Source organism: Vitis riparia, chromosome 12 (assembly GCF_004353265.1).
Source record: "Vitis riparia cultivar Riparia Gloire de Montpellier isolate 1030 chromosome 12, EGFV_Vit.rip_1.0, whole genome shotgun sequence".
Taxonomy (NCBI): Eukaryota; Viridiplantae; Streptophyta; class Magnoliopsida; order Vitales; family Vitaceae; genus Vitis; species Vitis riparia.
The window spans coordinates 14255725-14282823 of NC_048442.1; the positions used below are offsets into that span (position 1 = coordinate 14255725).

The 27099-nt window shown below is 35.3% G+C and overlaps 3 protein-coding genes across 6 annotated transcripts; 1 reads left to right on the forward strand and 2 right to left on the reverse strand.

The window, feature by feature from the left end:
* The first annotated feature begins 4921 nt into the window (after positions 1–4921).
* On the forward strand, positions 4922–8934 carry LOC117926492 (pentatricopeptide repeat-containing protein At5g61990, mitochondrial-like). The gene is made up of 2 exons (XM_034845593.1): positions 4922–8413; positions 8513–8934. Exon 1 carries the CDS (start codon positions 5106–5108, stop codon positions 8166–8168), a length of 3063 nt encoding a protein of 1020 aa, XP_034701484.1. The 5' UTR covers positions 4922–5105; the 3' UTR covers positions 8169–8413; positions 8513–8934.
* LOC117926494 (protein ACTIVITY OF BC1 COMPLEX KINASE 7, chloroplastic-like) lies at positions 8906–26546 on the reverse strand. 3 transcript variants are annotated; one of them, XM_034845597.1, is made up of 18 exons: positions 26492–26546; positions 14030–14628; positions 13695–13838; positions 13444–13569; positions 12946–13033; positions 12462–12555; positions 12174–12267; positions 11938–11992; positions 11762–11853; positions 11387–11557; positions 11105–11161; positions 10881–10964; positions 10377–10461; positions 10043–10104; positions 9872–9946; positions 9640–9744; positions 9356–9497; positions 8906–9230 (listed from the first exon to the last, which is right to left on the reverse strand). In XM_034845597.1, the coding sequence occupies exons 2-18, from the start codon at positions 14603–14605 to the stop codon at positions 9157–9159; spliced, it is 2124 nt and encodes a 707-aa protein (XP_034701488.1). In that variant the 5' UTR covers positions 14606–14628; positions 26492–26546; the 3' UTR covers positions 8906–9156. The 3 variants fall into 3 exon arrangements, with proteins under 3 accessions (XP_034701488.1, XP_034701487.1, XP_034701489.1); XM_034845596.1 differs by lacking the exon at positions 26492–26546 and adding an exon at positions 15030–15145; XM_034845598.1 differs by lacking the exon at positions 26492–26546 and adding an exon at positions 14849–14974.
* LOC117926493 (protein ACTIVITY OF BC1 COMPLEX KINASE 7, chloroplastic-like) lies at positions 19069–26577 on the reverse strand. Of its 2 annotated transcripts, none has more exons than XM_034845594.1 (18): positions 26492–26577; positions 25283–25881; positions 24948–25091; positions 24697–24822; positions 24176–24263; positions 23692–23785; positions 23405–23498; positions 23167–23221; positions 22990–23081; positions 22616–22786; positions 21482–21538; positions 21258–21341; positions 20551–20635; positions 20198–20259; positions 20027–20101; positions 19795–19899; positions 19508–19649; positions 19069–19382 (listed from the first exon to the last, which is right to left on the reverse strand). In XM_034845594.1, the coding sequence occupies exons 2-18, from the start codon at positions 25856–25858 to the stop codon at positions 19309–19311; spliced, it is 2124 nt and encodes a 707-aa protein (XP_034701485.1). In that variant the 5' UTR covers positions 25859–25881; positions 26492–26577; the 3' UTR covers positions 19069–19308. The 2 variants fall into 2 exon arrangements, with proteins under 2 accessions (XP_034701485.1, XP_034701486.1); XM_034845595.1 differs by lacking the exon at positions 26492–26577 and adding an exon at positions 25989–26381.
* Positions 26578–27099: the final 522 nt, after the last annotated feature.

The window sequence follows — 27099 nt, forward strand, 5'->3', positions numbered from 1 at the left end:
TCCTTTCGCTCTGCAGGCGGCGAAATGTGGGTTGTGTCAGGCTGTCAAAATGATGTAGTAAGACTTGTTTACTTTGGTCAGCGATCCGAACAACAACATATCCGGATAGGATATGACGGTCATCCGGATGTGGTGTTTGCAAGTGCCGTGTGCTTCTCCCTGAGGGAGTCCGGATAGGAGAAGCATGCCACGTGTCCTCTTGGGGGAATCCGGATGGAGCTGATCCAGATAGAAATGCGTGCCACGTGTCATCAAGGGGAGGGGTCCTTACACCATGTTGATCATCTATTTAAACAGTTGGAAGTCTTTTTTCGCAAGCTGACAATCATGCTCTGTATTGTTCTTTTGGAATACCCATCTAAAGAAGAAGCTACCTCCAGATTTCAAGGGTGATGATGATCTTTGTTAGGATTAGGGCTTTAAAGGTTATTATCCATGTTCCAAGTCCTCAGAAGTATGATATTTTTGAAGCGAATCTGGAAGTTGTTGTCTTGTTCACTCCAAATTTCATTTATACTAAACTTGCATGCTGCTCCATTAGGGAGCAATGCATCATCCCCTCCAAATTTATTTTCAGTTTTAAATTCTCAGAGTCAAGAAGAGCAGAAATAACACGTGTCCAATTTTTTTCCAATCTTCTAGCTTGCTGTTAAGTTTTCTCTGTATTCAAGTCACCACCCATTTCCCATTTGCTACACCACTCATCTCCCGTACCACACTCACCCACTCAGCTCATCTCTTATTCCATGCTCACCACCATCTCCCAAACAAGTCCACCAAATTCATCACATACTCACCAGTTATTAACCATTCCATGACATATGGATAGCTTACCACCCACCACTCAGAGTGTCATTCTCATTAAACGCATAGTAACAAAACCTTTCTCTAAATATCCTTCGTTTGGGTTCTTTGCCGTTCATTACATGCATTGAATTGTTGCTGCTAGCGATACCAAGAATGTTGAAGGGAAGCGAAAATTGGTCTGACCCCTTTCCATTGTTATGAATGATCATTAAGGACGTTGAGGTTGTGGAGTATAGGTCATTCTCCGTTGAAGACTACCATGACCCATCGTTGGTGCCGCTTTGTGACTCGGTCGAGCCCTACAAAGTGGTCTTTCTACAGGGCTTTATTTGCGGAGTTTATTGCCACACTGCTCTTCCTTTATGTTTTGGTGCCAACAATCATTGACTATAAGAGCTAGATTGCCAGAACTGGAATAAACTACCAGCAGAAGCGGCCGCATTTCAATAGCTTCTCTTTCACTTCGAAAACGGAAATTGGTGAATTACAAGTCACTTGGGACCATACTCAGAAGGGCCTTAAAATGACAAAGTTGAATTGGAGCCATCTTGTTCACCTACAACATATGAGTTCCACCACCATGAAAAATGCCACTCAATATATCTCCAAAGAACAATGAAAAATGCCCTTCATTCTAACTAAGTTACGTGGGTACCCAAACTTGAAGTCATTGCTTTGCAACGATGGAGTTGATATGTAGTCTCAGTTGGAAGTCTGACAAATGTTTAGGAAGTTCGAGACTAGCTCATCTTCCAATCAGATTCCACAAAGAGCATTGACTGGCAGCAAGCTGGTGCAACTCATTGAGAACCACCTCCTGAACCTGTGCACGGATGGAAAAACATATGTTCAAATGTGCTAAATCTTTGCACATATGTGAATAACATGCTGGGATTAGTGGATTAGAGCAAAATGCATCCTCTCTCAGTGAATCTATTGATAAGAATACCAGTGTCGAGAAGTAGTCGGGAAAAGAAAACTAGGTGAGATTTCCAAGGAAACTACGAAGTTCGGTGGGTACAGATTTCCACTTAATCAATCAAATGCTGTTCTGTGTGGTTGTCAATTAAAGAAGATAGAATGGGTAATTGACATAGTAATGCATGCCACCTACCTCTCCATCAAGGCCCTACTCATGCATGGCCATCTTTCAGTGTACCACCCTGAAGTACACGTGTGCGTTATCCTCTTAATTCTTCGGCTTTTGATGTTAAAAAATTAATTTTCGAAACCCTAATTTTCAAAACTCTAATTTTTAAATTTAATTCTCAAAACTTCAATTTTCAAATAATTTTTGGGACTCCAATTTTCAAAACTCTAATATTCAAAATTCCAATTTTCAAATAATTTTTAGAACTTCAATTTTCGGATAATTTTCAAAACTCCAATGGTCAAATTTTGATTTTCAAAACTCTAGTTTTCAAATAATTTTCAAAACTCCAGTTTATCGAATAATTTTAATCCCACTTCGGTTTTTGAAATATTTTTCACACCACCTCGTTTTTCCAAATAATTTTAAGTCCTTAATTTTCCTTCTCTCTTTAAGGATTAGAATCACCAAAAATCCCATTTTTTTAATAAATTTGCTGTCGTTTTCTTCCAAGCAAGCATCTTCACAAATTTTCTTTAATCTACAAATAATTTTTTATTTTCTCGATTTTCAATAAGCATGAATGCAATTTTCATAATTCCAAAATAATAGAATTTGTGGAATCAATTCATGCAAAATCAATTGGGCTTTGGTGAGGGCCCAACATTTGAGATATTTTCTTTAAAAATGATTTGAGTGAAGTGCATAATTGTCATTGAGGATTTCTTACTCTATTTTGTAACACATGCGGTATATTTTGTATTCATGATTGTGCACTAATCCCGTTTCATGATAACACATTATTATTTGCTACTAAGGTATAATCTTACTCCCACTTTGTTTATTCTCCATGCATGACTTGTTTTCATTGTATGACTATCTCTTGGTATTAATTAACTTCCTTATTAATTATCACACTTGCCTCACCTTATTTAATAGAGACCCATTTTTTGGGACTTAAAGGGTTGCTATGGCTCACCACCATATCTTCCCAATAGGTGACTTGACCCTTGAACCCGACTTTGATTTTCCATAGACTGTCTTTTCCAAATAAGAAGTCACACTTAGGGGTTTTTTTTTTCCTTATTTTGTTTTCCCTTAAAAAAAATAAAACAAAAATAAGTGGCGACTTCAAGTCTTTTAAAAAAAAAATAATAAATAAAATTTTCACCAAATAAATAAAAAAACGAGTCACGCCAACGAGTAGTAACGCATCGTACAAAATATGAGGTCCACACATATATTATATTAAGTTGATCAAATCATTTTATCATTTATCGCATTTCATCTTAAATCAAACACCCACAAATCATAGATTTACACTTTTTAAAACAAGTAATTTTTATTTAAAAAATTTAAATTTCTATTTAACATAAATTTGTTTTAAAAAAATATTTATAAAAATTACCATAAAATTGTATTAATATATCTATTATTTTATATAACATCTAATTAACAATGTAATATAATATTTTTATTTTGAAATTTAAAATATTTTAATCATTAACATTATTGATAAAAAAAATAAAAATTATTATCTAAATCATAATATATGAGAGATTTCATGCTTTTTTTATTAGTAAATATTATGGTGCAATATAATTTTCATTTTAAAAATATTAAGGTTTATATTTATTTGTTTTATTTCTTTACAAACTAGATGTAATTATATCGTAACATATCTCATTCGATGTAATACTTTATGGTATAACAATCAAACATAACCATGAAAAATTTTACTTGATGCAATGTCATAATCTCCTTTTATCTTAGAATATTTCATAATCCTCCACTATTCGATCTCAATTAGGTTGAATTATCTTCATTACACTATGCAAATATTCATACCCTAATGCCTAAGCATGTTATCGGTTCCGCGATCTTTGAGAACACATAAATTACAAATTTTTTGACGTCTACAACAAGTAAAAAAAAAAAAATTGTTTGGATTTGAAAATAATTTAAAAATTTTTATTATTAAATAAATATAACAAATTCATTAGTTTAATTATTTGTTTCATTGTAATATTAATCACTTATGCTTTCAACTTATACTTTAGGAAAAAAAAAGTTTTGAATTATGATTAAATGTATGAGTAGGGGTGAATTCGTGTTGGTGAATTTGTGTTTGTGTCATATTAAAATCTAAATAATATATTTCATACATTAATCCAAATCCAAAATGAATAATAATTGTATCGAAAACATAAACTCAAATAATATACAATTAGTAGTGTAATTCATTCAATAATATAGTTCTTCTATTCAATAATAAGATTGAATTAGAAGTTTATATGATTGATATTTCAACTAAACATATATACTATTCAATTGACCAAATTATTTAAAAACAAATTTAAAGTAAGTCAAATATGAGTTAAATAAGTTAAAATTATAATTAAGTTAATCATTTAAATTATTAAATAATTCGATTCATGTCAAATTTATATTATGCAAGTTGATTTAAAAATTACCTATTTATTAAATAAGACAGAACAACACAAATTTGACTCAAACAGCAAAAACATATCCGATTTGAATCGTATTAATGAATTGTATCAAATTTTGCCACTCTATATACATAAAGAAGATATATGTTTTTATACTATATTTGGGTTAAGAAAGATACTTGGGAATGGAAAATAATATTTTAAAAATAAATTTTTATATTTAATTTATTATAAAAAAATATAAGAGAAAATTAAATATAATTAAAATCATTAAAAATTTATGTATTTTTAAATTATTTAATTTTTATATAAAATTAAAAAATAAATGAAATGAATTTGAAATACACAGCCAAAAACCAAATATAGGTTTTATGGTAAGAGATCTTTATTTTATTTTTATTGTTTTAAAAACTATATTTGCAGTTTCAATAATTTGGACCAATTGCAATAAAAGTAAAATTTTAAAATAAAGTAACATTATGAATTTATGAGCATGTATTTTAACTTACTTTTTTTTTTTCATAATATAATGAGGAGGAAAAAAAAAAAAAAAAAAAGGGCCAAACAACAACAAATAGCAGAGACATGGAAGTGAGAATTTGAGATTTATGGCCAAGGGTTAGGGTTTTAGAAAATCACAGATTCATGGCCTAGGATTTGGTTTATTCACAATCACACAACTTCTTCGAAATTTCTCTCAATCTTCTCTTTCCCAGTTTCCCTTCTCTACTGAACCCTAACATAGCCGTTTTCCCAAGATGTGGAGGCTCACATGCCGATCTTTCATGGCGAAGCCCAGACCCATTTCTCACAAAGCTGCGAGCTTTTCGTCCTCACAGGCTCTCACCCAAAACGAAGATTCAGTACGAGAAATCACCACCCTGCTCAACTCCCACAACTGGCAAGCCCTCATGGAATCTTCAGACATACCCAAGAAGCTAAACACGGATGTAATTCGCTCCGTTATTCTTCAAAACCAGGTGGGTGACCCCAAACGCCTCCTCAATTTCTTCTACTGGTCCCAACACAAAATGGGTACTAGTAATGCCCAACAAGACTTGGATGTGTTGTCAGCCCTTGCTGTTAATCTATGCAACTCTAACTGGTATGGGCCTGCAAGCGATTTGATTAAATGTATCATAAGAAATTCTGACTCCCCATTGGCTGTTTTGGGTTCAATTGTTAAATGTTATAGAAGCTGTAATGGGTCACCCAATTCTGTGATTTTTGATATGTTGATGGATTCTTATAGGAAAATGGGATTTTTGGTTGAAGCTGTTAATGTGTTCTTGGGTCCTAAAAATTTCGAATTTAGGCCCAGTTTGTTGAGCTGCAATTCATTATTGGGAGACTTGTTGAAGGGTAATAAGGTGGAGTTGTTTTGGAAGGTTTTTGATGGGATGTGTGTGCATAAGGTATTGCCCGATGTGTATACTTACACTAATATGATTAGTGCTCACTGTAAGGTTGGAAATGTTAAAGATGCAAAAAGAGTACTTCTGGAGATGGGAGAAAAGGGTTGTAGTCCCAATTTGGTTACCTACAATGTCATTATCGGTGGCTTGTGTCGAGCACGGCTTCTTGATGAAGCTATTGAGCTCAAGAGATCTATGGTTGACAAGGGCTTGGTCCCTGATCTTTATACTTATGATATCCTTATTAATGGTTTTTGCATGGAAAAGAGATCAAGAGAGGCAAAATTAATGTTATTGGAGATGATCGATGCGGGTCTGAAGCCAGAACCAATCACCTATAATGCGTTGATTGATGGGTTCATGAGACAGGGTGATATAGAACAGGCTTTTAGGATTAAGGATGAGATGGTCGCTTGTGGTATTGAGGCAAATTTAATCATATGGAACACACTTCTTAATGGGGTTTGTAAGGCTGGTAAGATGGAGAAGGCATTAGAAATCATGCAAGAGATGATGGAAAAGGGTGTGGAACCTGATTCCCAAACTTATAGTCTATTGATTGAAGGGCACTGCCGAGAGCAGAACATGGCTCGTGCTTTTGAATTACTGGATGAGATGAAGAAGAGAAAACTGGCACCGACAGTGTTGACTTATAGTGTGATAATTAATGGTCTATGCCGATGTGGAAACCTCCAAGGAACCAATGCTATTTTGCGGGAAATGGTTATGAATGGTTTGAAACCAAATGCCGTTGTGTACACAACTCTTATGACAGCTCACGCCAAGGAAGGTAGAGTTGAAGAGTCAAGAATGATTTTGGAGAGAATGAGGGAGCAAGGAATTCTGCCAGATGTATTTTGCTACAACTCTCTTATAATTGGTTTCTGCAAAGCCAAAAGAATGGAAGAAGCAAGGACTTACTTGATGGAAATGTTGGAGAGAAGATTGAGGCCAAATGCTCATACGTATGGAGCATTTATAGATGGATATAGTAAGGCAGGGGAAATGGAAATTGCAGACAGGTACTTCAATGAAATGCTGAGTTGTGGCGTGCTGCCAAATGTTGGAATTTACACGGCCTTGATAGAAGGGCACTGCAAAGAGGGAAATGTGACAGAAGCCTTCTCAGTATTTAGATTTATTCTTTCACGACGTGTTCTACAAGATGTTCAAACTTACAGTGTGCTCATCCATGGTCTCTCAAGGAATGGAAAAATGCATGAAGCTTTTGGGATCTTCTCTGAACTCCAGGAGAAGGGTCTGCTTCCTAATGCTTTCACTTACAACTCCCTCATCTCTGGTTCTTGTAAACAGGGAAATGTTGATAAGGCTTTTCAACTTCTTGAAGAGATGTGCATAAAAGGCATTAATCCAGATATTGTTACTTACAATATCTTGATTGATGGGCTATGTAAGGCTGGTGAAATTGAGAGAGCTAAGAACTTGTTTGATGACATTGAGGGAAGAGGTTTGACACCCAACTGTGTAACATATGCTGCAATGGTAGATGGTTATTGCAAATCTAAGAACCCCACTGCGGCATTTCAGTTACTAGAAGAGATGCTGTTAAGGGGAGTCCCACCAGATGCTTTCATATACAATGTCATTCTCAACTTTTGCTGCAAGGAAGAAAAATTTGAGAAAGCTTTGGATTTATTTCAAGAAATGTTGGAAAAAGGTTTTGCCTCCACTGTCTCTTTCAATACATTAATTGAGGGGTATTGCAAGAGTGGGAAGCTGCAAGAAGCTAACCGCCTGTTGGAAGAAATGATAGAAAAACAGTTCATTCCTAATCATGTCACGTACACATCCCTCATTGATCATAATTGCAAGGCAGGAATGATGGGGGAAGCGAAACGACTCTGGCTTGAAATGCAGGAAAGGAATGTGATGCCAACTGCCAAAACTTACACTTCACTCTTACATGGTTACCACAACATAGGGAACATGTCAGAGGTTTCTGCCCTGTTTGAAGAGATGGTGGCAAAGGGAATTGAACCTGATAAAATGACCTATTATGTAATGATTGATGCTTATTGTAGAGAAGGGAATGTGATGGAAGCCTGTAAGTTGAAGGATGAGATATTGGTGAAAGGTATGCCAATGAGTGTAGCTGCATATGATGCCTTAATACAAGCCCTATGCAAGAAAGAAGAATTTTTTGAAGTGTTGAAATTGCTTAATGAAATAGGAGAGAGTGGATTTAGGCTCGGTCTTCCCACATGTAGCATCATAGCTCGAGGCTTTCAAATAGCAGGGAACATGGATGAAGCTGCAGAGGTTTTGCGAAGCATGGCGAAATTTGGATGGGTTTCAAACACAACTAGTTTAGGTGACTTGGTTGATGGAAACCAAAATGGTGCAAATTCTGAGGATTCTGACAATCTCTTAAAGCAAATGGCTTAGGTGTTTTCTGATTGGGATCAACCCTGATTTTGAACACTTTGATTGATCTCTTTCTGCTGCTTCATATCTGATCATTTAGCCTCACTGACGAGCAGAGGCATGAAGAACAACCCTCATCAATGAAGTTAGCAGGTTGTAATTGATGCCACTGCTCTATTTCCCACCAAACAGCTGTTTCAAAATTTTCTGCCTCGATAATGGTGGATGCTTACAACCGAGGAATGGCAAATTGAAGGGTTGGAAGGGTAAGATAACCAATTCTGATTTTCCCATAAAAATTTTCTTTTGATAGTTGTTGCCTGTGCAAACCATTGGCTTAAAACCGATATAATTATATTTTACAGGTTTGAATGGACCAATAAACTCCCCAGTTGCTGGCACCCAAAAGACAAGAATCTTCCTGGCCATTTTGAGGCCAATTCAAGCTTTTGAATCATGAAAGGTAGCAGAAGGCTTTGCTGTTATATTCAAAGAAATCCTTTGAGATACTGACAAATTAGGCTAGATACACTCCTTTGTTTGTTATGTATAGATCTCTAGGCTCCCCTTGCCATGACACAAGCTCAAAAGATGGTCATCCATTCCTTTGAACATCATGTATAGATCTCTGGGCTGTTCTTGACCATGACACAAGTTTGCAACAGCGTCTTTTAAGTTTTCTCTGAAACTGTTTGTTTTGAATTAGGGTTGTTAATTTCCTTGTCCATAACCCAAAAAAAGGGAGAATGCAATAATAATGAAAAAAGAAATCAAAGTTGCTCATTTATTCCATCGATCTCAAGTTCTATTTATGATGCACATTGTATAGAATCGTACAGATATGGATTTCAGTTGCATGAATTTTTTCATCTTGAATCATTTCCTACATGTAGTGTATACAGCTCCTGTATGCAAATCTGAAAAATTTGGGACAATTATATGACCAAGAATTGGACATTAAATTATTTAACAACTAAGACAGACTGTCCATGAGTTCCAGGATTGAAAATCATATCATCTTCTCAAATATATCTAGCCTTTTCACCCTTTGCATGGACCTAATAAACAATACCAAGAAAACACCTGCATTTCAACAAAACCAGATATTTCAGCCACAGGGAAGTTGATGAAGGCAAACTTGAAAATGTCTAGAGGCAAGAGGAAGAAATATTTGAGTGTGAAAGTTTTTGGGGTTAAAACCAGTTTACCTGCACCAACATACGAACCATTTGCGATAACTTGACTGCCTTGATTGCTTAATGTGACGCCAAGGCTTAGCAGGGTACCTCCTAAAACTGTGTACATGGTAGCCATCTGTAGTATGGTTGCCTTCCGAGCTGCTCTTTCAGACTGTTTTCAATCCCAAACCAAAATAATGTTGAGTTCATCTCATGAGGGTTTGAGCTCTCAAGGACAGTCCCTCTTGAGAACTTCCCACAAAGTCTCAAAAAAGGGTAATTATTTCTTCTAAAATATTTAGTGGATGAGCTACCTCAAGTACTCGAACTCGAAGTTTCAGGTCTCCTGATTCAAGTTGTTTCACAAATTCTTCTATCCTCTGGATACTGTATGGCATGGACATGGTGTAGGTTCTGGCCTGAACATGTTCATAGGGGGAATTTTAGTCTTTTGATAGTGTGTATCATATTGTGTCGCAGAATGTGGAAGGAAGAAACATCAATTTTCAGAAGGAACTGAAGTGGGAAGGGAAGAGAGTAGAATACATCGTCTGCTTGTTTCTTTATCTCCTGCACAAGTTGTGGTCCAGTTCGCTGCTGCTGTCGTATATCTAAAAGCTCCTGTATACGGTGTGAATCATTAGAGCTAAACTAAAAGCATTAGAGAAGCACGTGAGGAAAAAGGATGCATAAAATTATTAGGGAAATGAATGGAACCTGTGCATAAGGTGCAGCAATCTTCACAAAGGAAAAATCTGGATCAAGTGAGTAGCCAATTCCTACAAGAAAAGTCACATTCAGAAGTGAGCAATTCAATCAGGATCAGTGTGCTCATCTACTCATAGAACATAAACATATGCGCATGCGCACATATATACACACTTATGTAAGCGTACTTAGAGAAACTTCGAGATGACAGTGGAGTTTCTGAACAGGTGGCATCGAAATCTATTATGAGGAGAAGTGGTATTTGGTGACTTTCTATTTGGAAATGAAGCTATGGGAGCATGTATTTGTATGTGTGCATGAGAGAGAGAGAGAGAGAGAGCACCTTCCAGTGTTGAAAATGCCTTTAGAACAAAGGTAATGGTAGATGGAAAACGGATTGGCTGATCTGTGGCTATAGCAAACAAATCCTGAAATAGTAATAACAAAGAATAGTTAAAGGACTTAACATCCATTACTTGAAAGCACAAAAAGCCACTAGGATATCGTCTTCTGCCCTCATTCTTTTTTATTCTACCACTTGATACCTAAGAGACAATAATTGATAATGCACTTTCCTCCAATGCAAGCGTCTGATGACCTTCTGATAAGAATTATCATAATCAATTTTTGGTCAATCCAACTATATCTTATATTGCAAATTCCTCTCGTGGTTTTCAATGATGAATGATCCAGCAGAGACCCCTTTATGCCTAATGGCATTTTACCAGTTATTGAAGCATGAGAAGTTTGAATGATTACATGTCTTTGAATGTGCACTACGAAAAAATTAATTGTTTCAAATAGGAGCTCACATGACTATTCAGTTTTTAGACAAATATTTGTATACCTCACCAATTGCAGCTAAAGTCTGCGGCTGATCTGGCCTCTGACTTAACAAATTGTCCAAGAAAAATTGCACTGATCTCCTCACCTAGGAACAGAATGGAAAAAACTTTCAGAGATGGGCGAATGAATGCCTAGAAAACCTATTTATCACCAGAAGATGATGAAATTGAGCGCTGGACTCTCATCCTGACATTTATAGGTATATACAGTATGAAGATGACATACTGATGACATGTCTCCTGTGGGTTGCAGTGCTTCGAGATCTGTAAGACTTTGCATAACCTGCACATATCAGCTTGCCAGTTTAAGCCCAATTCATCCAGGCTGACAGTATTTTAAGGATGGAATAATGAAGAAGAGAAGAGAAAGAGACAGGATGAAACAAGGGATATCATAATGAGTGAATGGAGGGATGCAATTCCAATCAACTTAGAGCACTGATTATCATGTTAATATAATAAAAAAATGAAAAAAAAAAAAATCAATATTGAGAAAGTAAAAGCAAACCTTTTTTGCATCTTTTTCATAAATTGCATAGAAAAGTTCAAGCAATCTCTCCTGTGTGAAAGATTTGATTTCTCCCATCATACCAAAGTCATAGTAGATAATCGTTTCATCCACATCAATGGCAAGGTTTCCAGGATGAGGATCAGCATGAAAGAAACCCATTTTTAGTATCTGATATATGAGCAAATCCAGAGAGAATTATTCAGTCATAGAGAAAGTTTAAGTGAAATATTCATCAAACAATAGCTTAAATGCATGAGGGTCATTAGGGAACTCATACTTTTCTTTGTGCATAAAATCTACACAAGGTAAATCACGAGGAACTAGTCACAAGGTTCAGGTTTGATCAAAATTAGACAGGAGATGGCCCTTAACCTGAATTAAGTATGCTTCAATAGCGTGTGATGAAATGCGAGAACGATCAAAACCCTGTGCATCTAACATATCCCGCTGGTTTATCTTAATGCCTGTTAAAAAAAGAAACATCAAATCAACTACTACTACAATAAATCAATTCTGTAGCCCTTAAAATCATGAGTTAAGACTGAAACCTGGAACATTCTCCAAGGTCAATACCTTTGTGGCAGTATAATCCCAAAACACCAGCTACAAAGAGGAAAGAAAAGGTTCAAAATGAGGATCAGAAAGACTTAAAAGAACAGAATAATTGCTCTGTACACAACTCAATTACACGATAACAAGATTATAATAATAATAAAAAATCTGAGAAAGAAATGAAAGAAAATGAGCATCAACAATCATGAGGTTTTGTAAAATGGAAACATACAGGTACTCGAACCCACTTTACATTTCGAAAATCCCGGCGGAATCTATCAGCATTCTTCCCTTCATTCATATAATCAATTTCTTGATACAAAAGCCTGAAGCCAAATAAATGCAAGAGTGAGCAGCAGCAACCATAACCTTGCAGCTCATAAAACTTTGAACTAACTCTATGGATAGAGGGCAACATTTTCATGATAAAATGTTACCAGCAGAACTACACATTTGCAGCATGTAAAACTATTCTTACCAAAGAAACACACAAAATGACTGATAGATGCTTTGTACTTACGTAGCACATTCTTCATATATACCAATCCAATCTCTTGTTGCTCCACTAAAGGTTTCACTTCTCTGAAAATACTCTGCAATTAGCTTTAAATTTCCTGGAAGGAAGGATAAAATTTGAGTAAACTAACCAAAATTATTGAATTGCAATTTAGGAACCTCAAAGTTCCATCTGGCAGAAAATATAATAGCAGGTCATCTAGTCAGTTTTATGCCTTCTCAACATCTAAAATCGATCATCAGTTAAACGGTAATAGGCTTTTGACTAATTGTCCATGATGCCATGAACCAAGTCCAACTATTTGAGGAAAGCAAATGAGTGGGAGAGATGGAATTGGAGTCAACTCCATGTCCATATGAAACAAAACTATACTAGCCAAATGGTGGTGAGCTTCCAATGCAGTGAGAAATAGATTATTTGAATATTTCATTATCAAAAACAGCCACAAGATAACGATAGGAGAATGATAAAAGTGTGCATCACTTACGTAGGTCGATGTCAAAAAGTTTCTTCAGACCAGGCCTCTGAACTTTCACAACAACTTTCTCTCCATTATGTAGGACAGCCCGATGCACCTAAAAGGACTCTTCAAAATTCAAATCGGCAGAAGGGACAAAAAATTGCAAGAAGGAAATAGTAATATCCAAGAATATCGGTCAGTTCAAATGATCAAGAATCTAACTTCATCATTCAGCACTTATATGCAACCATCAGCTTGTAGATGTTCTCCTTCATTGCTCTAGCCATGGAGTTTACAAATTTCTACCCTGTGTTAATATTAGTTTTTTCTTTTTCATTTAGAACTTGAATAATTTTTTCCTTCTGTTGTATGAAAAAGTTTCTCTCTGAGGTTGTTCTTGATATCATACCGCATTGCAAAATAATATCCTTTAAGCTTCATAAGGTCGAGATAAAATGAACAAACGTTTCATAATTCTCCAAGGTTGGACCAAAAAAGAATGGAATATAAACACAGAGCAAACACCTGACCAAGACTAGCTGCAGCAATTGGCTGGTCTTCAAACTCCTTGAACAATATTTCAATTGAAGCTCCCAGTTCACTCTCAATTAAGTCTCTTGCTTTTTTTGATGAAAAGGCAGGTACCCTATCCTGAGACGTTCATAAAATTATAAGCCAACATACTTATTGTGAAGGACAAAATTACATATACGCTAGGGAATCCACATCCAGAAGTAGATGAATGCAAGAAAACAGAGCCCACAACAAAGGGATACCTGCAACTTGGCAAGCTCATCCACAAACTCTCTTGGAAACAGATCTGACCTTGTTGAGGATAACTGCCCAAATTTGATAAAAGTTGGACCAAGTTGCAGAACGCGGTCCCGTAACCATGAGGCAGTTTTACGCCTTCTGTTTTTCTGAATGAGAAAGAATTTTATGAGTGAAAAAAGTAAACTAAATATTTTGAATCAACATAACCCATAAATAAGTGGAAGAATGGGCATAGTAGACATAAGCAGCAAGTGAAACAGATCTCTATTATCCAACCATGGTTAGGAGTTTAACAAGCTGCAAAAGATCACAGCCATAATGGATTAACAAAACTCACCTGCTTATCTTCTGTAAAACCTCCTAAATATGCCCATTTTGCATTGTCCAACAGAATGCGAAGACGTAGAGAAATAACAAAGGACCAAACATCTATAGACCTTTGCCAGGAATTATAATTTTCATTGGCCCAGCTGAAACCTTCATCAGATGGCAGAACCTTTAGCTCCTCCATTGGTGGGACGTCTCTAGATTCTTTAATTTTTGGTGCCTTAACCAGGGCAGATGCAGTATCTCTCTTCACTGTGCTTGCTCTATTAACAACCCGGCTTGAGCCATTCACTATTTCTACTTTTTTGGTGGGCGGGGTTCTGTTTTTCACTATCTCACTCGTGGGAACCATTTTAGTAGCTTGTCCATTTATACCTAAGCTCACGGGCGATTCACTCTTTCGCATCTCTACTTGAAATCTAAAGGATTTATCAGCCATAGGCAGATGACATGTTGGCCTCTCGAACTTTGAGAAGTTCTGAGAAGAAATTGGGCTTGAGAAACCGAGATTCTCTACTGCTCTTCCTTGATTCATCAACTCCACATTGCGGCAATAGCAGCTGTGTGAAGCCAGTATTGCCGCCATCTAATAAAAGAACAACTACAGACCTGGCCATGATTGAACACTAACATAAGCTATAAGCACAATTGAAAAATTAAAATTCATAAAAAAAGAATTAACAACAGCAAAACTAAATCATTAAAAGAACACAAATATTAAGTGTCAAAACAACCAACACTCAATGGCTATGGAACCATAGTTCTTCTATAGTTCTGACATTGAAGCTCGAGGAGAAGGAAAGAGATAAAAAACAAATTGAAAGCTTACATTTTCCCCTGTTTTGGTTCAAACGCCAGCTTAACTACATTGACTTGTATACTTTCCCAGGAACCGACCACCAGAAAAAAAAACATTTTTTTAAAAAAAAAAAAACCAAAACTTCCTCAATATTCTCGGAAACCAAACAGAAAAACCACTGAGTAGAACGAAGAAAGATTCAATAGCGGACCTTCAATAGTAGAACTGAATCGCAGAGGTTGAAGGAGAAAGGAGGGAGTAGGGTGGACGATGCGCTAGCGTCACAGACGATTGAAGAGATTCAGTTGTCTTGTACTTGTGATGCTTGCTGATACTTCGGAGTTTGGTGGGAAAACAGCGTTTTTATAGAAAAAAAAAATGTATGATTTAATCCCATGCATGGTATTGGGTCAGTCTTTCTTCTTCATGACACTGGTAATTGAGATTTTCGTGTCAATGGAAGCATGACAGTGACTGGCATCCATGCCTTTCTTGAAAATGTTGGATTGTTTATTTTTACAAGTAATTTGGAAAATGGTTGGTTTTAGCTCTATTCACATCTTTGAAATGACAAGCAACAAACCCTTAGAGTCACTTTTAAACAGAGATTTGAAATGACAAGCAACGCTTAGAGCCATCTCATTAAAAAAAATACCTTAATTCTTAATTGAGATTTGATTTTTGAACTCAAACCTGCTTTACCAATTAAAGATTAAGTTATTTTTTTAATTTTAAAATTTAATTAAAAAATATTAAATAACAAATAATGGTTGAAATTAAAAATATATACTTTAATAATAAAAAAATTATATATTTAAACTTAAAGATCTAGTATACTATTATTTCAATAAAAATAAATTTATCAAAGTGCAAATAAATTAATTTCTTAAAAATATAATAAATTAAATATCTTAAATTAATAAATTATATAATTTTATATTTTATTTATATGTGATATAACTTTATTGTTTTAAGATTTTTAACTCAACATCTATAAAATTTTCTTTCAAACCAAATACTCCCAAAATGTGTAAAGAACTTTAAGTTCAAGGGAGGTCACTTAGCTCTCACAATTGTTTTTCCCTAATTTGGAAATATGACTTAAATATTAGGCTTTTAAAACCCATAAAATAGTTGAGATTTGTTTGGAAAATAATGAAGATTCGCAGATATGCTTGAACTTTGATCGATCAGACATGATAAAAAAAAAAATTGGGTATAGCAAGAACTGTTACCCTTTGGATTGATTAATTAAAAATGGATCTAATTGATATAAATACAAATTTTAACACTCTTAAGCTTCAATTCCATTTTTCAATAAAAATGATAAAATATTTAAACTTGGTTGACCAATATTTGATATCATCCATCACCTCAAAAATACTTGTCATCTCTTTTAGCAATCTTCAATCATTAACAATTTGGAAATGATAAGAATCTAACGGAGGATTTGAAGATATTGAGCTAGGAGAAACACAATTGGAATTTTGACTCAAAATTGCCAACACACAAAAATGCTTACACATTGAATTTATTGTTTAGATATTTTAATTAGTTTTGGATTAGAGATTCATAACCTTTTGAATGATTTTATTATTGTTTTGAATGAATTTGAGGTAGCTATTAGCTAGGTATATGATGGATTTGTTAGTTGAAGTCATTTATATGTTAGGCTCTTGGGTTTGACATGTGAAATGATTGTGGTGTCCTTAATCTTCTGGTTCGAGGTGTCACATATATAATATTAAGATTTTTTTTTTCTTAACCAATATGTGATGTCGCAATTATCCTCATGCAAACACAATGTCTTCGTAATGTCTTATAGGATTGTACACTAGGGTTGAGAAGTGGTTTTGATATCATTATATAATGTTCTACTTTCTTCGTATAGATATTATCTACTTTACGCTTAATGAGCTCTCATGGCTTTAAAACATATTTGATTTTCTTACTTTAAAACATTGGCTAGAAAGCATATGAACTGTTTTGGAAGCAGAAGTCTCTACCCATACCTCACTGTAACTAAAAGTTGTATACCTTCTTCTACTACTTCACGCCCACCATCTCATAAGGCAAAGACCACTCTCTCCCCCTCCAAATGTATTCTCTCATCCTTTAGTTTCCCTCATGCTATCTTTATTTCAATAAGTACCTGGGTGTAAAAAAATTTGATTCGAACTTAACCAAACCGATATTTTTTGTTTATTCTTGAATCAAAATGGATGTGAGTTTTTTAAATGATGGGTTAGATGAAAGTTAATTTTGCCCTTCATTCCAATTGATTGTTAGAAGTTATTTCTTATTTGAGGCCTATTTGCTTACAAATACATATGCGTAATTAGACAATAATTGATCATAGGAAATATAAGTCATGAAGTGTCTCAAATTTTTAATTGAAATTTATTTCTTTCTTGTCAAAGAAAAATTTTATAGAATATTTTCTAAATTTATAGGTGTAAAATTAGATTGAATAAAGAAAGTTAATAGCAATACCTCTATAAATAATCTTATGTCATGAGGAGAAAAATTATGAGAGAGATATGAGTTTGTGAAGATTATAGATGATTGATAGAGATGTGAGGAAGCGTGAGTGACACCTGGTGGAGTAAGAGGGCTCGTAGTTTAAGATTGAGATTCGAAAAAGAGTGAGAGATGCTTAACAGAGCAAAAGAGCTTGTGGTTCAGGATGGAGATATAAAAAGTGAAGAAATATGAAATGTTTCAAGACCTAATAGTTGAATTTGTTTATGTGCATAATATTTTCTATTATATAATATTATTTATCATCTATGGGGGTAAACAATAGTTGAATTTGTTTTGTCCACAATATTTTTTATTATAAAATGTTCTTTCATATGTGGGGGTAGACAATTGAATCGTGCTAAAACCTTGTTTATCATTGTGTGATTAACTTTATTTTTTATGCTCTTTCATTAAAATATTTGCATACATAGAGCTTTCGCTGACTCAACCACTGATTTCAATGCTTTTATTGGCTTAACAAGTGGTATCAAGAGGGCTTTCACATACCCAATGATATAAAACTAAAATATTGGGTTGGTTCAGTTTTTATTAGTTAGTAGACGAAGGAAGTGAAAATTGAATCAATTAGGTCGGTTTTTATAATCCTCAAATAGAACCAAGTTTTGTAATGATTGAAAATTGAACTGATATGGTCAATATTTGTTGAGTTGTATTGGATCCTCATCTTTATATATATTGTTGGTTCACTATTTAAAAAAATAAGCTCTTGGGTGAATTGGTTACTAAATGTCACAAGTTTGGGCTTTATTTATTTATTTATTATGTTTAATCAATTGGTAATCCCAAAGAACGATATTAAATGAATGTGTAAACTCAAAAAAATGTTGAATGTAAGGAGGGATGTGTGATATCCCACATCTAATAGAAAAAAGAGTTCCTGATATTATAGACATGTTTTCAAAGTGTGGGAGTCCATTGGTTTCAGACCAAACAATATCTACACGGGTAATGAGAGGGTCATTACAAGATTGTTAGGGTTTTTAATTCATTTAATTGATATCTTTAATTGATCTCTATCTGCTGCTTCATATTAGATCATTTAACCTCACTGACAAGCAGAGGCATGAAGAACAACCCCCAACAATGAAGTTAGCAGTTTGTAATTGATGCCACTACTCTATTTCCCACCTAACAGCTGTTTCAAAATTTTCTGCCCCGATAAAGGTGGATGCTTACAACCGAGGAATGGCAAATTGAAGGGTTGGAAGGGTAAGATAACCAATTCTGATTTTCCCATGAAAATTTTCTTTTGATAATTGTTGCCTGTGCAAACCATTGGCTTAAAACCGATATAATTATATTTTACAGGTTTGAATGGACCAATAAATTCCCCAGTTGTTGGCACCCAAAAGCAAGAATCCTCCTGGCCATTTTGAGGCCAATTCAAGCTTTTGACTCATGGAAGGTAGCAAGAAGGCTTTGCTGTTATATTCAGAGAAATCCTTTGAGAAACTGACAAATTAGGTCAGATACACTGCTTTGTTTGTCATGCATAGATCTCTAGGCTCCCCTTGGTCATGACACAAGCTCAAAAGATGGTCATCCATTCCTTTGAACATCATGTATAGATCTCTGGGCTGTTCTTGACCATGACACAAGTTTCCAACAGCGCCTTTTAAGTTTTCTCTGAAACCGTTTGTTTTGAATCAGGGTTTGTTAATTGCCTTGTCCAAAACCTAAAAAATAAAAGGAGAATACAATAATAATGAAAAAAGAAAACAAAGTTGCTCATTTATTCCATTGATCTCAAGTTCTGTTTCTGATTTACATTACATAGAATCATACAGATCTGGATTTCAGTTGCATAGATTTTTTTCATCTTGAATCATTTCCTACGTGTAGTGTATAGAGCTCCTGTATGCAAGTCTGAAAAATTTGGGACAATTATATTACCAAGAATCGGAGGTTAAATTATTTTACAAGTCCATGAGTTCCAGGATTGAAAATCATATCATCTTCTCAAATTTATCTAGCTTTTTCACCCTTTGCATGGACCTAATAAACAATATCAAGAAAACGCCTGCATTTTAATAAAACCAGATATTTCAGCCACAGGGAAGTTGATGAAGGCAAACTTGAAAATGTCTAGAGGCAAGAGGAAGAAATATTTGAGTGTGAAAGTTTTTGGGGTTAAAAACAGTTTACCTGCACCAACATACGATCCATTTGCGATAACTTGACTGCCTTGATTGCCTAATGTGACGCCAAGGTTCAGCAGGGTACCTCCTAAAACTGTGTACATGGTAGCCATCTGTAGTATGGTTGCCTTCCGAGCTGCTCTTTCAGACTGTTTTCAATCCCAAACCAAAACAATGTCAAGTTCTTCTCATGAGGGTTTGAGCTCTCAAGAACAGGCACACTTGAGAACTTCCCACAAACAGTATCAACCAAAGAGTAATTATTTCTTCTAAAATATTCAGGGGATGAGCTACCTCAAGTACTCGAACTCGAAGTTTCAGGTCTCCTGATTCAAGTTGTTTCACAATTTCTTCTATCCTCTGTACACTGTATGGCATAGACATGGTGTAGGTTCTGGCCTGAACATGTTCATAGGGGGGGATTTTAATCTTTTGATGGTGTATCATAGTTGTGTCGCAGAATGTAAAAGGAAGCAATATCAATTTTCAGAAGGAACTGAAGTGAGAAGGGAAGAGAGTATAATACATCGTCTGCTTGTTTCCTTATCTCCTGCACAAGTTGTGGCCCACTTCGCTGCTGCTGTCGTGTATCTAAAAGCTCCTGTATGTGGTGTGAATAATCAGAGCTAAACTAGAAACATTAGAGAAGCACATGAGGAAAAAAGATGCATAAAATTGTCATGGAAATGAATGGAACCTGTGCATAAGGTGCAGCAATCTTCACAAAGGAAAAATCTGGATCAAGTGAGTAGCCAATTCCTATAAGAAAAGTCAGTCAGAAGTGGGCAATTCAATCAGGATGAGTGTGCTCATCTACTCACAGAAACATAAACATATGCGCATGAGCACATATATACACACTTGTATAAGCAAACATAGAGAAACTTCAAGATAACAGCGGAGTTTCCAAACAGGTGGCATCAAAATCTATTATGAGGAGAAGTGGTATTTGGTGACTTTCAATTTGGAAATGAAGCTATGGAAGCATGTATTTGTATGTGTGCATGTTAAAGAGAGAGAGAGAGAGAGAGAGAGAGAGAGAGAGAGCACCTTCCAGTGTTGAAAATGCCCTCAGAACAAAGGTAAAGGTAGATGGAAAACGGAATGGCTGATCTGTGGCTATAGCAAACAAATCCTGAAATGGTAATAAGAATACAAAGAAGACCTACTTTATCAGTCATAAAGAGAACATGGAGGGATCATTTAAAATGACCAAGTGAAAAAATTGAGCAATCATCTCATGCTTTCCTCATTTAAATGTGTACCAAGGTAGCAGTTAGCAACATAGGCATTAATGGTGCTTGGGTTATTCTCAATTCTTTAACATGTGTTCCACAAAATAGTCAAAGGACTTACCATTCCTTACTTGAAAGAACAAAAGGCTACTAGAACATTGTCTTCTGCTCTCATTCTTTCTTATGCTACCACTTGATACCTAAGAGACAATAATTGATAATGCACTTTCCTCCAATGTAACGAGTTTAATGACCTTCTGATAAGAATGGTCATGATCAATTTTTGGTCAATCCAATCAAATCTTATAGGCTACACTGTTCTTTTTTGCAAATTCTTCTCTTGTGGTTTTCAATGATGAATGATCCACTGGAGACCTCTTTATGCCTAATGGCATTTTACCAGTTATTGAAGCATGAGAAGTTTGAATGATCACATGTCTTTGTCTGTGCACTATTAATAAATTAATTGTTTCAAATAGGAGCTCACATGATTATTCAGTTTTTAATCAAATATTTGCATACCTCACCAATTGCAGCAAAAGTCTGCTGCTGATCTGGTGTCTGACTTAACAAATTGTCCAAGAAAAATTGCACTGATCTCCTCACCTAGGAACAGAATGGAAAAAAATTTCAGTGATGGGCAAACGAGTGCCTAGAAAACCTATATATCATTAGAAGATGATGTAATTGAGCGTTGGGCTCTCATCCTGACATTTATAGGTATATACAGTATGAAGATGACATACCGGTGACATGTCTCCAGTGGGTTGCAGTGCTTCAAGATCTATAAGACTTTGCATAACCTGCACATATCAGCTTGCCAGTTTAAGCCCAATTCAGCCAGGCTTACAGTATTTTCAGGATGGAATAATGAAGAAGAGAAGAGAAAGAGGGACAAAGAAAAGGGATATCATAATGAGTGAATGCAGGGATCCAATTCCAATCAACACTGATTATTATGGTAATATAATCAATAGAATTTATCAAGAAAATGTTTTTTCCCACGGGAGCTCCTAGGTGAACCTACCAGAGAATCATAAGTCCAATACCTGATGAAAGTACAGAGAGAATTTCACATGAATTTGTATAGATTAATAGATATATATTCTTCTTGCTTGTTCATATTTATGACTATTCGACAAAATCTAAGTACCATCTAAGACTTCTCTGTGCATAAGATTAGACATTCCAACTTGGAAACCAAAAAACCTCTTATTGGATTTTTTTCTTTTTTTTTTTGATAAGTAAAGGATAATTGTATTAAAAACCACCAAAGCAGTGGCTTAAAGATTACTAGGAAGAAAACACCCCCCACACCCTAGCTGAAAGCCAAGGACGGAGGAGCAGCCCGACCCACACCCTTAGCGGGTTCCCACCCAACCAATAAAATCAACTAAAGTCGAAGGACCATCTTTTATAAACAATTTCGTCTCCGACCAAAGAAAATATACAAAAGAAATCTTAAGCCTTTGAATTGACAGCTCTTCCTCCTCAAAGGCAACTTTGTTCCTTGCCTTCCAAATCGTCCAAAAACCTCTTATTGGATTATGAATGATAACCCTAATAAAGTGGCATATAGAGGTTGAGGTTGATAGTCATTGATTTCAAGACTGAAAAAAGAGAGCCTGAATCCCAACTACTTGGAGATGGCTAAATGAATTCTTAGCTGTGTAGACAATTTGAGGAAAATAAGTGGCAGCATACAAGTAGAACAAGAAACAGCGAGCATGCATATGCAAGAGACAAATAGAATCAAATAATTCCAGAGAAGTAGCAATAATAGGTTGCAGTTGACATTTTTTTTCCCTCAGTTCTAATGAACAAAAATCTTTAAAATGAAAAAAAAAAAAAAAATCAATATTGAGAAAGTAAAAGCAAACCTTTTTTGCATCTTTTTCATAAATTGCATAGAAAAGTTCAAGCAATCTCTCCCATGTGAAAGATTTGATTTCTCCCATCATACCAAAGTCATAGTAGATAATTGCTTCATCAACATCAATGGCAAGGTTTCCGGGATGAGGATCAGCATGAAAGAAACCCGTTTTTAGTATCTGATATATGAGCAAATCCAGAGAAAATTATTCAGTCATAGAGAAAGTTAAGTGAAATATTTATCAAGCAATAGCTTAAATGCATGACGATTATTAGGCAACTCATACTCTTCTTTGTGCATATAATCTACACAAAGAATGTCACAAGGAACTAATCACAAGGTTCAAGTTTTATCAAAATTAGACAGGAGATGGCCCTTAACCTGAATTAAGTATGCTTCAATAGCGTGTGATGCAATACGAGAACGATTAAAACCCCGTGCATCTAGCATATCCCGCCGATTTATCTTAATGCCTGTTCAGAAAAGTAACATCAAATCAACTACTACTACTATAAAATCAATTCTGTAGCCCTTAAAATCATGAGTTAAGACTGAAACCTGGAACATACTCCAAGGTCAACACCTTTGTGGCAGTATAATCCCAAAACACCAGCTACAAAGAGGAAAAAAAAAAAGGTTCAAAATAAGGATCAGAAAGACTTAAAAGAACAGAATAATTGCTCTGTACGCAATTGACAATGAGATTATAATAATAATAATAATAATAATAAATCCGCGAAAGAAATGAAAGAAAATGAGCATCAACAATCATGAGGTTTTGCAGATAGAAACATACAGGTACTCGAACCCACTTTACATTTCGAAAATCCCGGCGGAATCTATCAGCATTCTTCCCTTCATTTATATAATCAATTTCTTGATACAAAATCCTGAAGCCAAATAAATGCAAGAGTGACCAGCAGCAACTATAAACTTGCAGCTCATAAAACTTTGAACCAACTCTATGGATACAGGGCAACATTTTCATGATAAAATGTTACCAGCAGAGCTACACATTGCAGCATGTAAAACTATTCTTACCAAAGAAACACACAAAATGACTGATAGATGCTTTGTACTTACGTAGCACATTCTTCATATATACCAATCCAATCTCTCGTTGGACCACCAAAGGTTTCACTTCTCTGAAAATACTCTGCAATTAGCTTTAAATTTCCTGGAAGGTAGGATCAAATTTGAGTAAAATAACCAAAATTATTGAATTGCAATTTAGGAACCTCAAAGTTCCATCTGGCAGTAAATATAAATGCAGGTCATCTAGTCAGTTTTATGCTTTATCAACATCTAAAAACGATCATCAGATAAACAGTAATAGGCTTTTGACTAATTGTCCATGATGCCATGAACCAAGTCCAACTATTTGAGGAAAGCAAATGAATGGAACAGATGGAATTGGAGTCAACTCCATGTCCATATGAAACAAAACTATACTAACCAAATGATGCTGATCTTCCAATACTGTGAAAAAAGGACTATTTGCATATTTCATTATCACAAACAGCCACAAGATAACAACAGGAGAATGATAAAAGTGTGCATCACTTACGTAAGTCGATGTCAAAAAGTTTCTTGAGACCAGGCCTCTGAACTTTCACAACAACTTTCTCTCCATTATGTAGGACAGCCCGATGCACCTAAAAGGACTCTTCAAAATTCAAATCAGCAAAAGGGGACAAAAATTTGCAAGAAGGAAATAGTAATATCCAAGAATATTGGTCAGTTCAAATTATCAAGAGTCTAACTTCATCATTCAGCTCTTATATGCAACCATCAGCTAGTAGATGCTCCCCCCCTCATTGTTCTAGCCATGGAGTTTCCACTTTGATTTATTTCTTTTCTACCCTTTATTAGTATTATTTTTTTCTTTTTCATTTTAAACTTGAATAATTTTTCCATTTGTTGTATGAAAAAGTTTCTCTCTGAGGTTGTTCTTGATATCATACCACAATGCAAAATAATATCCTTTAAGCTACGTAAGGTCAAGATAAAATGAACAAACATTTCATAATTCTCCAAGGTTGGACCAAAACAGAATGGAATATAAACAGTTAAACACAGAGCAAACACCTGACCAAGACTAGCTGCAGCAATTGGCTGGTCTTCAAACTCCTTGAACAATATTTTAATTGAAGCTCCCAGTTCACTCTCAATGAAGCCTCTTGCTTTTTTTGATGAAAAAGCAGGTACCCTATCCTGAGACGTTCATAAAATTATAAGCCAACATGCTTTTTGTGAAGGACAAAATTACATATACGCTAGGGAATCCATATCCAGAAGTAGATGAATGCAAGAAAACAAAGCCTACAACAAAGAGATACCTGCAACTTGGCAAGCTCATCCACAAACTCTATTGGAAACAGATCTGACCTTGTTGAAGATAACTGCCCAAGTTTGATAAAAGTTGGACCAAGTTGCAGAACACATTCCCGCAACCATGAGGCAGTTTTATGCCTTCTGTTTTTCTGAATGAGAAAGAATTTTATGAGTGAAAAAAGTAAACTAAATATTTTGAATCAACATAACCCATAAATAAGTGGAAGAATGGGCATAGTAGACATAAGCAGCAAGTGAAACAGATCTCTATTATCTAACCATGGTCAGGAGTTTAACAAGCTGCAAAAGATCACAGCCATAATGGATTAACAAAACTCACCTGCTTATCTTCTGTAAAACCTCCTAAATATGCCCATTTTGCATTGTCCAACAGAATGCGAAGACGTAGAGAAATAACAAAGGACCAAACATCTATAGACCTTTGCCAGGAATTATAATTTTCATTGGCCCAGCTGAAACCTTCATCAGAGGGCAGAACCTTTAGCTCCTCCATTGGTGGGAGATCTCTAGATTCTTTAATTTTTGGTGCCTTAACCAGGGCAGATGCAGTATCTCTCTTCACTATGCTTGCTCCATTAACAACCCGGCTTGAGCCATTCACTATTTCTACTTTTTTGGTGGGCGGGGTTCTGTTTTTCACTATCTCACTCGTGGGAACCATTTTAGTAGCTCGTCCATTTGTACCTAAGCTCACGGGCGATTCACTCTTTCGCATCTCTACTTGAAATCTAAAGGATTTATCAGCCATAGGCAGATGACATGTTGGCCTCTCGAACTTTGAGAAATTCTGAGAAGAAATTGAGCTTGAGAAACCGAGATTCTCTACTGCTCTTCCTTGATTCATCAACTCCACATTGCGGCAATAGCAGCTGTGTGAAGCCAGTATTGCCGCCATCTAATAAAAGAACACCTGTAGACCTGGCCATGATTGAACACTAACATAAGCTATAAGCAGAAATGAAAAATTAAAATTCATCAAAAAAGAATTATCAACAGCAAAACTAAATCATTAAAAGAACACATACGATTCAAGTTCAAAAACAAATATCGAGTGTCAAATCAACCAACACTCAATGGCTATGGAACCATAGTTCTTCAATAGTTCTGAATCTTCAACCGAATGCAATATACAAATAATAATCAATCGCTGGAAGAGTTTTCGATTTAAATCCTAAGAAACAAAATTTCAATCCGCTTAAATCAAACTAGCAAATATTTACTTAAGAAACCAATTTCCAATCGAAGCTTTAAGCTGCGCTTCCCGATCATGAAACTCGAGGAGAAGGAAAGAGGAAAAAAAAAAAATATTCAGTGCTCACATTTTCCCCTGTTTTGGTTCAAACGCCAGCTTAACTACGTTGACTTGTATACTTTCCGAGGAACCAAACACCAGAAAAAAAACAATAAAATACAAGGCTTCCAAGTTCCTTTTTTAAATAAAAAAAAAAAAAACCAAAACTTCCTCAATATTCTCGGAAACCAAACAGAAAAACCACTGAGTAGAACGAAGAAAGATTCAGTAGCGGACCTCCAATAGTAGAACTGAATCGCAGAGGTTGAAGGAGAAAGGAGGGAGTACGGTGGACGATGCGCTAGCGTCACAGACGATTGAAGAGATTCAGTTGTCTGGTACTTTTGGTGCTCGCTGATATTTTGGCACTGAACGTGTGCCACGTAGAGAGTTTTCATTGGTTGGGGCTCGTACCACGTCGAAACGCTGCGCTTCACTCATCTGCCGCCCCTCATTGCTTGTGGTAATAATCCATTGTCCTAATTTTTCAAATTGATTGGGTCACCCGGAGGTGAGATTTGTCTATAACCATTGGTTGGGGATGAACCACCTAGCATGATGAAATACCACTTGTACCCTCGTAACACCCATTGGATTCTTGATATTTCCCATGGTCCCAAATTTTTAATCAAACAATTTTATTTTAGTTTTTAAATACACATATCACTTTCAAGAAGATTTTGTTTTACATAAAAATAATTTAAGACAACTCTTTAAATGTTAAAACCTGTTTGGACAAAAAAAGAAAAAAAAACTATGTTTGGTTTACAAAATAATGGATTAATATCATATAATTTCTACTCCTATTTTTAAGATAAATAATAATAAAAATAAATTTAAAATTT

Bases quoted from the DNA above. Each gene is read 5' to 3' on its own strand.
- LOC117926492 (XM_034845593.1), top strand. From the start codon at position 5,106: ATGTGGAGGCTCACATGCCGATCTTTCATGGCGAAGCCCAGACCCATT.
- LOC117926494 (XM_034845597.1), bottom strand. From the start codon at position 14,605: ATGGCGGCAATACTGGCTTCACACAGCTGCTATTGCCGCAATGTGGAG. The intron at 11,558-11,761 runs GTTAAGGGCCAT...CTCATATATCAG, and splicing joins TTGAAGCATACTTAATTCAG to ATACTAAAAATGGGTTTCTT. The intron at 9,745-9,871 runs GTATTCTACTCT...GAACATGTTCAG, and splicing joins TAAAGAAACAAGCAGACGAT to GCCAGAACCTACACCATGTC.
- LOC117926493 (XM_034845594.1), bottom strand. From the start codon at position 25,858: ATGGCGGCAATACTGGCTTCACACAGCTGCTATTGCCGCAATGTGGAG. The intron at 23,786-24,175 runs GTAAGTGATGCA...CCTACCTTCCAG, and splicing joins ACTTTTTGACATCGACTTAC to GAAATTTAAAGCTAATTGCA. The intron at 20,102-20,197 runs GTTCCATTCATT...CACCACATACAG, and splicing joins TTGCTGCACCTTATGCACAG to GAGCTTTTAGATACACGACA.